At 40.2% G+C, this 15,240-nt stretch overlaps 1 protein-coding gene across 1 annotated transcript in view; it reads right to left on the minus strand.

Moving 5' to 3' along the window:
* Nucleotides 1-15,240, minus strand: part of spon1b (spondin 1b) — a 135,917-nt gene that overhangs the window by 26,926 nt on the left and 93,751 nt on the right. The window contains exons 7-8 of the mRNA XM_085169083.1: nucleotides 8,192-8,256; nucleotides 3,972-4,173 (exon numbers count right to left, since the gene is read on the minus strand). Of these exons, the coding sequence (XP_085025209.1) occupies nucleotides 3,972-4,173; nucleotides 8,192-8,256 (267 nt within the window). The remainder of the gene's footprint in view (nucleotides 1-3,971; nucleotides 4,174-8,191; nucleotides 8,257-15,240) is intronic.

Consider the following 15,240-nt stretch of genomic DNA (forward strand, 5'->3'; position numbering starts at 1 on the left):
CATGGTACCACATGGCAGCTCCTGTCAGGCATCATAGTGGCTAAAGGTTGTCAACAAAAGAATTGTGGTTACTGTAACTTATGCATGTTATGTATCTGCTTGATGCAAGAGGGGGTGTGATACCCTGGCATATAAAACATTTTAAGTATGCTTTCTAGTGGGGATTTATGCTAAGGATTGTGATGGTGTATTTCTTCCTGCATGTGTGTTTAACAAAATCATTGTGTTGACGCACTTGGACCACTGGTCGTTTGTCTCACAGCTCAATCGCGAATCGGGACAATGAGCACATGGCTACAATACATGAGCAGGGCACAGAAATAATAATAACAATGGATTGCATTTATATAGCGCTTTTCGGGACCCCTCAAAGCGCTTTACAATACCACTATTCATTCACTCTCACATTCACACACTGGTGAAGGCAAGCTACAGTTGTAGCCACAGCTGCCCTGGGGCAGACTGACAGAGGCGAGGCTGCCATATCGCGCCATCGGCCCCTCTGGCCAACACCAGTAGGCAGTAGGTGAAGTGTCTTGCCCAAGGACACAACGACCGAGACTGTCCGAGCCGGGGCTCGAACCGGCAACCTTCCGGTTACAAGACGAACACCCAACTCTTGAGCCACGATCGCCCTTAAGGGAAAGGAATTGGCAAGAATACCAGAGGAGCAAAACACCAGCTACTGGTAGACAGAACAGTCACCCAAGGCTGCAACACCAGACTGACCAATCTGTGCACTGCCTGGATTGATTACAAGAAGGCCTATGACTCAATGCCCCACACCTGGATCCTGGAATGCCTAGAACTGTACAAGATCAACAGGACCCTGAGAGCCTTCATCAGGAACTCAATGGGGATGTGGCGTACAACATTAGAGGCCAACTTCAAGCCCGTAGCACAAGTCAGCATCAAGTCCGGGATCTACCAAGGAGATGCTCAGCCCCCACTGCTGTTCTGCATAGGCTTGAACCCCTATGAGATCATTAACAAGACTGGCTACGGATACTGACTGTGGAATGATGCAATCGTAGGCCACCTCCTCTACATGGATGACATCACGCTGTATGCCAGGAGTGAACGAGACATCGATTCAGTGAAGGTAACAGTCGTCCCAGTGGTAATCGGAGCGCTAGGTGAGCGACTCCCAAGCTAGGCAAGTGGCTCTACCAGATCTCAAGAACAACATCCGAGATCTCTGTCCAGAAGAGCGCAGTCGTAGGAACAGCAAAGACACTGCGCAGGACCCTCAAGCTCCCAGGCCTCTGGCAGAGGACCCGAGCTTAAAGGATAGACCGCCTGCAGGAGCGAGAGGGGATTTTTCTTTTAAATATAATGTATCAAGTTCAAGCTTAGCAATGTTGGCTTGTTAAATGACCATGTACAAAAGACTGTTGCCTTGGTTACTGGTTGAATTCATATTATCCTCGCATTTGCTAAGCTGAATAGCTTTCTTCCATCTGCTTAACGTCATTTCCCTGCTTACTTTCTCCTACATGTCCACTGGATTATCTAACTAAAACCAAAATGTAAAAAAAACATTTTGGTTGAAAAAATTGTATTTGTGGAAGAAACAAAAAAACAATAAAAACAGCTTCACTAATGTCTGCAAACGCAAAAACTGCAAAAGCATTTTTGTATAGTTCATGAGCAAGTGTCTGGAAGACTACGTTCCTCCATATGTCTGCATGTGGGTGGCAGGAATTCAATGTCTGATGTACAGGATGATGCATTCATTATCTCGTAGTAAAACTTTTACAACAATACCCAAGTAAGAAGACATTATTGGCTTGGAATGTGTGCCATTTAAGGACGAAAGAAACAGCAGAGTTTAGGCAATGCATAGTTACATATATTACTTGTGTTATAGCCCGCATTTTATATAAAGGCTGACTCATACACAGAATAAAATAATAACTAAATTATACTTCCTTTTGAAAATGGTGAGTAAATTGACGACACTTTTATTAATGTCCCTAATTTTATAACTTTGAATACATGTGCATATACAGAAAAAAACCTTAAATTATATGAATGCGAGTGTCAGTGTCAGTTAGAGCGCTTAGGTAGAGACTATGTGATAAAAGACTAAGAAGAAACACTTCCATGTTTACAAAGTAACAGACGTGAGTTGAAAGAGGACTGGTTTTATGTAAGTGAGGTTTTTGAAAGGTATTTACCACCTCCACTCTGCAGGGTAAGCTCCTTGCTTATTCATGAGCTTGTAAACTGTAAATAAATCCCTTTAGTCCCCAAACGGTGGGTGAATATGGATGAGCACCTTTCATTCCAAAAAATGAAGAAAACTAAAGAAGTCTCTCGGAGTAACAGACAGGTGAAAGTCAAGAGTGCTGTGATGTGATGAGACAATTTGCTATAAATTCTGTTTAATGCCAGCACAGCCGCACAGCACTAAACCTTCTAATAACAGGCAATAAACAGTTTTCTCTCTTAGAATTCACTTGAAGATATTATACTGCGTATTCCATCTGATGTGGTATTAAAAATATATGTCAATATTTGGTCTGGTCAGAACATCATGGAGTATTACACCATGTCTAGAGTTATGCCACAAGCTTGTCTGCTGGACGTGCAGTGTGCTAAGAGTGGAGCCTACATGTTGGACCCCCAAAGAAAAGTTAAAGATTGATCTGCCACATTTGCCCTCCGCGAGCTGATGTTGAGCATTCGATGCTACATAAAAAGGCATATTTCTTAAAGCTAATTGTCCCATAATTCCTTAATGATTCCTGTGGCAGTTTTGTTAAACTGTGACAAATCTTCGACGCCTCTTCTGCCTGTCGCACTTTACAGGTGTCTTCTAGTGGCAAAAACGTTTGAAATAAATAGAAAGGTTCTCCGAGAGTGTTTTCAACCAAGGCCAATGCCTTATTTCACAATTTTAGCGAAAATGATCCAGATACTCAGAAAATTTTCATGGGATGAAATCACCTCAATCGGGGGTGGATGTCGCTCAGGAGGTAGAGCAAATCACTTGCTTATCGTAACGTTGGCGGGTCGATCAAATATCCCTGGGAAACATACTATTCCCAAGTTGAATGTTTGCAAATGTGAGATGCACTTACATAGAAAAAGTGCTCGTATGAATGGGAGAATGAGGCAAGTTGTATAAAGAGCTTTGAGTTTGCATTTGCATCAACAGTTATTAACTTTAGCCTGGCACTTTTTACGTGATCTTGCTAACCAACAGCAAAGATCACACTTGTAGGTCTTAAATAATCAGGCCACATCTTATCTTAATGACCTTGTAGTACCATATCACCCTATTAGAGCACTTCGCTCCCGCTCTGCAGGCCTACTTGTTGTTCCTAGAGTATCTAAAAGTAGAATGGGAGGGAGAGCCTTCAGTTTTCAGGCCCCTCTTCTGTGGAACCAGCTTCCAGTTTGGATTCGGGAGACAGACACTATCTCTACTTTTAAGATTAGGCTTCAAACTTTCCTTTTTGCTAAAGCATATAGTTAGGGCTGGACCAGGTGACCCTGAATCCTCCCTTAGTTATGCTGCAATAGATGTGCCGGGGGATTCCCATGATGCATTGAGTTTTTCCTTTCCAGTCACCTTTCTCACTCACTATGTATTAATAGACCTCTCTGCATTGAATCATATCTGTTATTAACCTCTGTCTCTCTTCCACAGCATGTCTTTTATCCTGTCTTCCTTCTCTCACCCCAACCGGTCGCAGCAGATGGCCGCCCCTCCCTGAGCCTGGTTCTGCCGGAGGTTTCTTCCTGTTAAAAGGGAGTTTTTCCTTCCCACTGTCGCCAAAGTGCTTGCTCATAGGGGGTCATATGATTGTTGGGTTTTTCTCTGTATCTATGAAGCGCCTTGAGGCGACTTTTGTTGTGATTTGGTGCTATATAAATAAAATTGAATTGAATTGAAATTGAATTGAAATTGAATTGAAATTGAATTGAAAATTGAATTGAATTGTAGAATCAGGATACACCACCTCATATGTGACGCCACTGTCAGTGCCTGCATCCCATGGGATGAGGTCCGTCTCCAGTCTCTGGACCCAGCCACACTCCTTGGTACAGAGGTCCTCTCCTGACAGCCCCACATTCCAGTCTGGGCTGGGCCCGAGCATGGTGAGGAAGGACATCAGGTGACGCGTCCGGTCTACGGAAAACTCTGCCGAGGGAGCTGCTCGCCTAGGAATGGTGGTGGAGAAAGAAATCACAGAAGGTAAATAATTCAAAGCATATCCTAAGTATTACTGTAATGGCAGAGCGTAATAATCTCATCATTATATCCAACATTAAGCTGTTGCAGTTTCAGTGAAAAACAGCCCGTTTTGATGTCATGACCTCTGATCTATGCTGCACTGCTAATTGCTCGATAATTGAGGCTCTAAAATATCCAATTAGCGACTGGAAATTGCTCATCATTACATATTCGCTTTGCAAGTCCGAACGGCAGTGAAAGCACTAAAGCTATTCTGAATACAATAAAGTAAGCAATTTGAACTTTCTTTTAAAAAGACAAAACAAATCTTCTTAATTATCAAGTATTAGCAGAGACATATGTGCAAACACAAATATTTCAGAATCACCTGACTGCAAGTCTGCAAACAAAATACAACAAAATGAGCCAATGCTTCAGACGCCCAGTGAGTGTGTGGAAGTATAGCTGTGCAAGCATGTGTGCGAATGTTCTCATTAGTAAATATAATAGTGGCACAATATATCGCAAATGACAGACAACGCTAGGAGGGGTAATTAAACAGATGTTTAGTGAAAGATACAGTACATTAGTGTGTGTATGCGTGTGCGTGTGTTCATGCTCATGCAGTGCTGAGGGCTACAATTGTGATAAGTTTCTAATTGCTCTTGAACTAATTCCAAAGAGAGCACAGGATGCCAGAGTGTGCAACTATTCAAGTGAGCCTGGCTTTTGAGAGGCGCATAAAGAAAACCGTCACAAAACAATTACGAGTACGTTTATTAAAATGTATGCATTACATTACAATAGTATCTGAATTTTAATTATAATACAACGTTTGCCGAGTGTGTCAGAAATGAAATTTTTAGCCAACGTTTAGATACTTATCCTGCAAATTAAGAATTTAATACTGCTCATCAGGAAGATTAGCTTTAGTTTTTTTGTCATTTGTGGAGAGGTCACGGTGTCTTGAAATTGCCACCTGGTAATCAGTAACAAAGACAGAAATATGAATCTCGTTCAGCTTTGTCTTTTGAAGACAAAGAAGTAAATCAAAAAAAACTAATTCTTTGCCGCGTTGCTTCAAACCAGACAGATTATTTTATGCTTTACAAAACAGACACTTTAAAATACTTTTGGCTTGAAGGAACAATCTTTTCAATTGGACAGATTGATTTAGGGCCTAGAAAGTAACATATTTTTTTATAAATTTACAAAACCAGGCATTTCAACTACAGGAGATGCAAACGGTCCTGCAAAACAAAGGTGCACCTACCAACAGCAGTGGCCGGAGTTGGCCAAGGCTAGGATACATAAACATGGGGACAAAATTTTACATTCAGGAAAAAAAACATGCAAATGGCACTATTATGTCTGATTAAAAGTTCCCTAGTAAATACTGCATGTATAATGTATGAGGAAGCGAGATTAATGGGCTAGTGAGATTTGTCTCCTAATGGAGACTCTCTTTAAACTTGGCTAACTCAACATGATAAATAACGATAAACACATAACCCAGTCCCAATTTTGGCTTAATATCAACTCCAAGCACCACATTTGCACTCCTCTCCTGAGACATGTTGTAAGATAAGTATATATTTCCTGGTGAAGGCATACACATGCTACCTGGTAAGCCACACATTAGTATTAACACAAATGGAACCTTGCAGCAGGGCAAACTGTATGAGTCACAAACAGATGGTATAAAGGATGAACCTGGTTCAAAGGTGAAGCCAACATGGAAGTGGCTAAAACCTGACATCCTTTTATTGGCCACCAGGTGGCGATACCTGTGGCTGCAAAAAGACTTTCAGTCCTCTAGAGCAGCGGTCCCCAATCGGTTTAATGTCAGACAATATTTACAATATTTTATAATCCTCTCTGGTCGCTATGGTAACGCGTAAATATTTCTTTCAAAATAAGACGCACAACTACAACACGGGAAAAGACCCAGGGAAACCAAGTTAATGATAAAAACCCAGAAAACCATAAATTTCCCACCCAAGCCTCAACTCTCGCGGCCCGGGAGTTGGGGGCCGCTGCTCTACAAGTCTGTGGGCTCAACCCCTCATTTTGGATCATACTAAATAACGCATCAAGTACAGTATATTCTGTAAATGTTAGACATTCTAATTTTGAAAAAGGATGATTAATCAGGAATTGCGTTCAGTTTCACAATCAGATCCAAGCCTCGGTCAACACATCCGGTTTCAAAGCGACAAGACACTGTGAAACGCTCATCTCAAGGCTTCAAAATCAGACTTCACAAACCAGTGTCTGACATCACAGTAGCTACATCCATCTTTTATACAGTCCGTCGCATCACGTTGTCACACTAGTTTACATTCATTTAGCTGGTCTGCATAAAATGTCCAAATGTGTGTTTTGTTTTTGCTTGGTCCAAAGTTGCTGCTTTCATTCTACACTGCTATTAACCCTTTAAGACCTACCATAGAACCAAGTCCGCCAGAGCTTATATTATATTTTTACATTCTGTAGAGCCATTTTTGGGAGCATTTCAAGTTGCTATACATCAATACAACCATTATAGCCTAAATTTTAATAATATGTATGCATTAAGTTCATAGTAATTACATAAATTGTAAAAAAGTGCAATAAACTACAAAAAAATTGAAAATCGTTTTTGTTTTTTTAACATATATTTCTAGTTAGAGAAATTTAAGAGGCTTATCCCTCAAAACTGTAAATACAAAAAAGTTGCACAAAATAGTTTCCCACCACAGGAAATTTATTTTGAGTGTCTTCATAGTTTTATTTTTGAAATACACCAATTTTTATACACTGCAGGAAAAACGAAAATAAATATTATAATGCAAATTTGCAAAAAAGCAGCATATGCATCAAAATAAACTATTTCCAGCAGTGCAATTTGAGTCCTAAGCATCCCAGAAACAACACAGAAAGTCATAAAGTCAAACATAACTTTTAAAAGCACCAGTATAGGCTCATGAGGCCCTGATGGTAAAAAACTACATTTCCGCGAAAATGACGTCACTTCCGGTTTCGGGCAGGTCATGGCGGACATGCGAAAGTTCACGCTGACGTCTATTCCAACGTAGGAAGTGTAACAAACAGCTGATCGGATCGGCAAAGCATGTTTCTGGAATATTATGTTTTTGTTGCTGCAAGTGCTTTTTATGAAGTTTTTACAAAGCTATATGTGGAAGGAAACCGTGACCTAGGACAAGCTGATGGCATAAGATGTAAGTACAACTCCTCCGGTTTCATATGCAAAAAAAATTATTGCGCTAGCTCACGTGGTTGCAGTGCTACCGGGATTAAAAAGTAGTTGCGCAAAACGGAGCGTGCCCGCTCTGACCGGTTTTAAAGGGTTAACTAAAGGTAGGCCATCTATCAGCAAGAAAAAAAATCAATAAATACAATTAATTTCACTTTGATCGAGTCAAGAACTAAATTGATTTCCACTGTTATGAATTGAATGAATCAAATAGCCTATAATCAATGTTCAAGTTTCGATTTTTCCACTCGAACGTTCAGCTTTCACACAAACAGTAAAAAAAATATGTTCACTTGTAAACTCAAAAGATTAAGAATTTTCTGCAACACTGTTCTCTTATTTGCAACCAGTGTTGCTTATTGTTTTTAAATTGTTTGACCTTCTTTATATCGCCTATTGACTGTGTCTGAATCGCTCCATCTGTCTATTTTGTAGAGAAGAAGAGTCAAACGTCATATTAACCCCAATTAACAGAAAAGGTTTAAAAGTCAATAACTATGTTCAGGATACCCATTGTCTCTGACTGGGGTTCTTTTTTTTTATCATTTTGTCAGCTAATACAATGTTAAGGTAAATAAATAATACACAAATAATTAGGTAATAATAAAGTAAAACAAAAACTTTAATCAAGAATTTAATTTTATGGCTGATGTTTCACAGGTTCAGTTTAAATTTTGAATATTTCCAACCACATCTTTCCAAGATGCACCTTCACCCTTGAGCAAAACTGACACTGTAGATATACTTACAGGTTGAGAGGCTGCCACGCAGGCCACTGAGCCTTCGTTTTAATGACGGTCAGTACTTCATCTCCCTGCAGAGCGAAAGATAGAGACACATTTAAGAAGTCATTTGTCACTAAATGGATGACTGTAAAGGGACAAAAAAAAGAAACATTGACAGAGAAAAGGACAAAATTGACAAATTGACATGACTGAGGGTGAGTACTCTCATCCAAGGACAGCAAAGCGTATTCCACTTTTCAAAGGCTTAAGAGCCTGGACAAAGTGTGTCTTATCAGGCCAAAATGACTCTACGCTGTCTTATAATAGCTGTCTGTCATTCTAGCACAGAGCCACACTTTATACTCTGCGCAGCACCCACCACTCTCTATAGTCTCTCGGTAGCATTATGGCCACTTTATGGACCGCGCAACACATTATCTATCATAATGCATCTCATCCAATTATTCAGCCAAAAGCAGGAAGACAAATGATGAATTTAGTGTGGCGCGGCACTTGATTAGAACTGAATTGGAAAGTCGAAATGTGCCCTTTCTGCTTTAATAAGAGCCTTTATTATGTTTTCTCCAGCTCCATCTTTTGTCTCTTTCTCCTTAAAAGACAAACACACACAGACACACACCGACACACACACAATTGAATCAGTTTGGGATATGCCAAAACAAAAAAAAAATCCCTTTTTCTGGTTGACTGAAGGTTCCACAGTCGCCTTGAAAGCCTCCTCTCTTCCTCTCTTCCCTGGGGCGGTGAGGAGAAAACAAGAGTGTGTGTGTTACTGCGTGCGTGTGTGTGTATCTTGGTTGGTTGGTTGTTTGCATGTGTATGTACATGGAGGAAAACTGGTGTAGAAGCAAGTGTCCATCTTCTCTTGAGAGTCGCCCGGGGCTCTGTGACTTCTTTGGCTTCAGACCCCACCAACCCCGTCTCCCTCACACACACACACACACACACACACACACACACACACACACACACACACACACACACACACACACACATGCACGCGCAGATATTTATATGACTACAAAGAGCCAGAGGAGCGGAAATGCAGTGCCATCTCCAAAAGCTGCCTCGATGGACTCAAAAGAGACAGACTCATAAATAGAAGGACACATGAGCCATGAACGGATAACCACACAGGGAGGGCGTCATCCACAGAGACAGCAATAATATATGCGTTTTTTTTTTTTTCATATTTTCACTTGAAGCAAATCTGCTTTTCACAAAGCCACAGTAGCTCCACAAAGTTCAATTAAAAACAAAAGCTTAGGAGAAAAACTATTTTGTCATGATGACAAAAAAAAGTATCTTGATTGTACAATAGACAACAGAATGCTTTGATTTTATCATCCATCAGCATATTAATACACAAGCTCTCCTCGTTTATGTGGCGCTTTCTTCCAAAGTCATATAAGATAGGAAATGATCCATGCTACAGCAGCTTGGTGTGTCACTGAATACATTTTTCCCTGTTGCTTTAATGAGAGCAATGACTCATTTCACTTTTCAGTGTCATTTTAGTTTAACTTTAGCTACCGCTCCCACACTGACAGAGGATGGTTTAGGAAAATCCAACAAATCCTCACCACAGAGTCTAAAACAAAACCGCAGTGTCCCCATCAACTGGTACCACATAGATATGCAAAAAGGCTTCCATTAGAGCCTTGATACGATGGCAAAGGCAAAGCTGGACACAGATAACTCTTTTTTAACAGCCTGATAAAGTCTGGATTTGGAAGCCGACTGGGTGGCAATAGAGAAAGCCACAGCGTTTGGGTGCTTTGAGTATTGCCCTTTAATTTGTATTCACTCTGTTTAGCTGTGTTTGGGTTTACACACCACAAGCCAAGGAGTACTTTACAAGGATCCACATTTGATGAGTTCAGGGTGACCAAGCCGTCTCACTATTGCCAAAAAAAAAACATGGTGCGTTCGGGTGCCAAGTACAGAGAACTGGAAAAACATTAACACATTTAATTACCAACATTTAGGGCCATTTAGTTTTGGATGATTAGGGACAAGTTATAGACAAAAGTTAGTGTCAGTTTGCAAGCAGACCAACGTTTACAGAAGATTTGAAGGGAGAGAACAACTAAAACTTATTCTTACTGATAAAATGACAGTTTATTTGAGTTGCTGACTGGTTACCAATCAGTTTGTAGAAGATTATTATATCTCTTTTATTGTAAAAGTTAATAAATACTGTGTAGAACATTTATAAATATGTAAGGTTATTTTAAAGGTAAACCAGACATTTATAAGACTTTTTACTAGTTATTTATCCATGCATACAAAAAGTAGTTGGGTAAGTTTTTCAAAAGATTGGGTTTTTGGTTCAAACATGATGTGTGTGGAGTGAGACTGGTCACACTTTTGCACCTCGTGTGCATCTCTGAGACATCAGCAGCTTGGACTAAATGGAAATGACACAGGGCTCGCTGACCTGGCAAGAGGGATTCTCGTGATCTTGTGAATCGCATAAAGAATCCAGCTGCCTCAGATGGTAATGGGTCAAAATTGTCCAGCAAAGAAGGAAAGATAAATGCATGTGGCTCATTTTGAAAAGCAGTTTCAGCATCTTTTCATATAGTTTTGCAGACTTCTTATGCCCAACAAGTTGTCAAAATTCAGTATTTGATCAGGTAATTTCAACATTACACGTCTGTGGAAAGGTTGAGGTATTCAACAGTGGTGCTGTTTTAATATTTAAGTCCAACTGAATCCCTCAAATAAAAGAAATTACAAAGGTTTTCACACCAAGGAGAAAGTGGGTGAAAGATTATGTACATTATGTACTTTTTTCCTGTTCAAATGACGGATAATAGGCTACTAGTTCCTAATATGAATAAACTAAACATGACTAAACATTTGTCTATGTTTCGTCTTTCCTGTTTAAACATGAGAAACTCAGCAATTACACAATTTATACTTTCAAGAAACACATTCTCAGGATAAACATGATGAAGGCAATTTTCTCCCTCGTTCTTTCACCATCTGCTATTACCAGACACTCTGAATGTTTTGGTTCAATTTAGGCTAAAAGAAACAGCACCCTGTTCTTGTGAAACACTCATGCACATTTTATGGCAGACCTCAGCCAATATCACATAATGCAAAATGCTTTGTGGAGGCTCATAGGAGATGCAAATCTTCCTGTAATGGTCTTGTTTGTTTATGGCAATTATCGTAATGGCACAAAATGACTGTGATTTAGTAATGTTTAAACGCACATTACATTTTCACGAATGTTTTCGAGGAGAAGAGAAACAGGAGAACAGAAGGGCAAGGACACGGATTTAGAGACGCTTGTCGGGTAAGGACGGAAAACAGGAGGGAAAGATTCTGGAGGAAGGAGAAGAAAAACGACAAGCATTCGTAAAGTGAGACAAGGAGGATGAAAGGAGAGAGATTTTAAAAAGAGCAAGGCAGGAAATGAGAAGACTGAATTTAATGGTGGAAGAAAATGACAATCTGAGAGGCTACGGACAGGATAGAGCTTAAAAAGAGATGCACACGTACATTTAGTTTGATTAAAATGACCTTCCCTTCATCACACTTCCCTAGCATAACAACTACTCCCTCCATGCTTGTTTTGTTCTATATTAAATGGCCTGTATTTGTATAGCGCTTTTCTAGTCCCTAAGGACCCCAAAGCGCTTTACACAACCAGTCATCCACCCATTCACACACACATTCACACACTGGTGATGGTAAGCTACATTGTAGCCACAGCCACCCTGGGGTGCACTGACAGAGGCGAGGCTGCCGGACACTGGCGCCACCGGGCCCTCTGACCACCACCAGTAGGCAACGGGTGAAGTGTCTTGCCCAAGGACACAACGACCGAGACTGTCCAAGCCGGGGCTCGAACCGGCAACCTTCCGATTACAAGGCGAACTCCCAACTCTTGAGCCACAATCGCCCCACAAATTTGGGGGCAGGTTAAAGTAAAGACTGCTTTGTTTTATTTGAAATTTGTCACTAGCCTAAATTTTTGGTAATCTTGACCGTGCCATGATCATAAAAGATGGATTTTGCTGTTGTAAAACAGCATCTCAGGGAGTAGTTTATTGAGGACTTGAGACACAATGAATCAATTCTCTGCACAGTTAAACTAGGCTGATCGCCATCTGATTCTAGGTACATACCTTTGTCATGTACAGATATGAGACTGGAATTTAGTTGTCATCTAATTTTTGCAAGGAGAAAATTCAAAAGCAGGCAGCAGGAACAAACAGGAATTAGGATAAGTGAGAAACAAGGAGCAAGGTGGCTGGTGATGAACCAAACAGCCAAAAAATTAGGCTGCTGACAGGTGAAGTGACTAACACCGATTATCTCGTTGCAATGGCATCTGTCAAGGGGTGAATTACATTAGACAGCAAGCGAAAAGTCAGTTCTTGAAGCTGACGTGACAGAAGCCCAAAAAAATGGACAAACATGAGGATCTGGGCAACTCTGACAAGGACCAAATTATGATGGAACACCCCCATATCTCAACATGTCAGCATGTAGCTGCTTTGGCTAAATGAGAGGGACCTCCGCAATAGAAGGAAGGTGGTTTTATGGTGATGATTGACCGGTGTGCACTACAGACCCAGTGGAAACTGTACTCCAACACACTGTATTCAAGTTTAGTTAAATGCTTAAGTAAATATGTTGACATGTTCACTGTAAGAAATCAATGTTTTTCTCTTTAATATTTAACTTGTCCGCCTTGGACGCCTACTTTGGGTAACCCTGGTTTCTGTTTTCTGAATTGAATGGTTCAGTCATATTTCTGGCCTGATTCCTGAACAAAATAACCGGGTGTTAGTGAGGTTGACCTCTGCTTATACAGCTTACAAGGGCTTCTCCTGGAATGAGGGGGTCATTAAATGGTCATCAAACCACGTCTTTATTAATATATACTGAGGTGTCAAAGCTCACCATTAAGACTACAGGGGAGGAGGTCAAAACTTATCTTTATGGGGAGAAAAGTTAAGAAAGATTCAATTTTAATCAAAGTTTAGTATCCTATTTTACTAACTAATCCTAAAGTAAAGCGCAGGCTAATGAGTTATAATAGGTCTTACATATCAACTACAATACTGGAAATCGATGAATCCAGTCAGCTGGATTTCATGCATTTGAACCAACAATTCATCAGACATCTCAAAACTGTCAACCTTGTGTTGACAGTCATCACTGGTGATAACCCTAACTCTCACCTTAGGCTACCAGAATATTTCATTTTTGTTTTTATTAAATTCTTCTTTCAAGTCTTAGCACTGCAGAACAAAGAGAACAATAATTCTAACTGAAAACCATCAAAAACTATTTTACTATTTCCTCCCCCCCCCCCCCCCCCCCCCCCCAAAAAAAAAAGTAGAGTTCGGGTAAAAACAAATAGCGTTAGGATAGGGTAAGAGTTTGGTTTATTACCTACGATGACCTCAGAGTGTTCATGGCAATAGTTTTAACAAATGTCACTGGTGTAAAGTACAGGTCGGTTCTATCTCTGTGTGTAAAGTCAGGGCTGAAGACAAAACCGCTTGCTGGTTTGTCTAGACTCTAACTTAATCTAACTTTAAGTTAAATTGAATTAAAGCTATCCAGAAACTAACTATTGTTACACTTTGGCTGATGAAAGCTCCCTCCTACAGTCTTTTCATTAGTAATGCAGGCAACAGAAAGGTAGAAGAGACGCCTTTGGGAAGTAAACAGTTAGCAGGTGAATGAATCTTCTCTGCCACAGTCTTTTGTAAATGAATTAGAGTCTTGCTCTGTTAAGCTGCTAGTGTGGCTAATTTTACCACTTAAAGTGAGAGTTGAATGGGCTACTGTACTGAAGTGCCAGGGTAACACAGTAGTAGACATCCACACACATACATGCAGAGAACTATAATAGTTTTATTACAATACCTTTCTTCTTTTCGCCTAATCAACATCACAACATTTTTTAATGTCTTCCACAGAGATGCACATTTACTCATGTGTGCAAAGTGTTGAACTGAGAACCCACTGTTGGGTGAGCGCTGCTCTGTCAGAGACTCGATGTCATTCGTGTTCTGTCAGACTGTACAGCAGCAGGTGTCACAGCAGTGAAGAAAAAGCTGAGGCCCAGGACACATATTACAGCAAAATTACAAAGATTAGTGAGTGACACTGCTGGCAAACTCTTGGGCACACGGAGCCGAGGCGAAAGCTTGAGGAAAATAGTGCTGCGACTCACTGCTGTCCATGCGGCATCTGAGCTGTGACAGCAAATATAACGTCTATATCTGGAGAATCAGACTGATGGATGGGGAAAATGGTGACAGGGTAAAAGCAAGAGACAGCGACGGAGATCTAGAGCGATGCCGACAAAATAGATAAATATAAAAGCAGAGATGGAAGCGCACCCGACGAGCCAGTGTGTTGCATATTTTTACCAAATTAAAAACTGAATGATGAAGGCAGACGTTGAGAACTAATGTTTCCCATTAGGGCAAAAAAAAGCTTTTAGAGTCAGTTCAGCCATCAATAAATAAAAGAGGAAATAGCCAGGGGTTGAAATGTTTTTGCAGTATAATAATTAAGAAAATCATCCCATGATTGTTCAGAATGGTTTCTGCAGCTTGCATCACAATAGCTTAATGGCCAAGGAGGTTCATAAAACTTGTTGACATAGCAGAACTTCAACCTTCAGCCTATACGCTGATGAAGGCTGTAAGGCCTTAATCAGTTATGCCAGTCATGTGTGAAGATTTGATCACTTACTAAAAAGCTGATCTTTGCTCATCCAGTGTCGGGTGGGTTTATGACCTTTTAACATTTCCTCAGAAAGGAGTTTAAGTTTTGATATTAAGCATTGGTCTGCCAGTACTGTGTCTCAATGCATCATTTTTACATTACACTTTACAGCCACATATAATCATCAGCATCAAAAGAAGACACAAACTTTTATAAGACTTTTTCAGTCTTTAACAAAGACTTAAATTCAGCCTAATTTTATAAATCAATACATATTTAACCAGCAAGCAATTTTGTTGTACTCTTGTACAATGCAACCTTTTTGTTTTTGTTTTTTTAAA

The sequence above is a fragment of the Neolamprologus multifasciatus genome, chromosome 7, assembly GCF_963576455.1.
Source record: "Neolamprologus multifasciatus chromosome 7, fNeoMul1.2, whole genome shotgun sequence".
NCBI lineage: Eukaryota > Metazoa > Chordata > Actinopteri > Cichliformes > Cichlidae > Neolamprologus > Neolamprologus multifasciatus.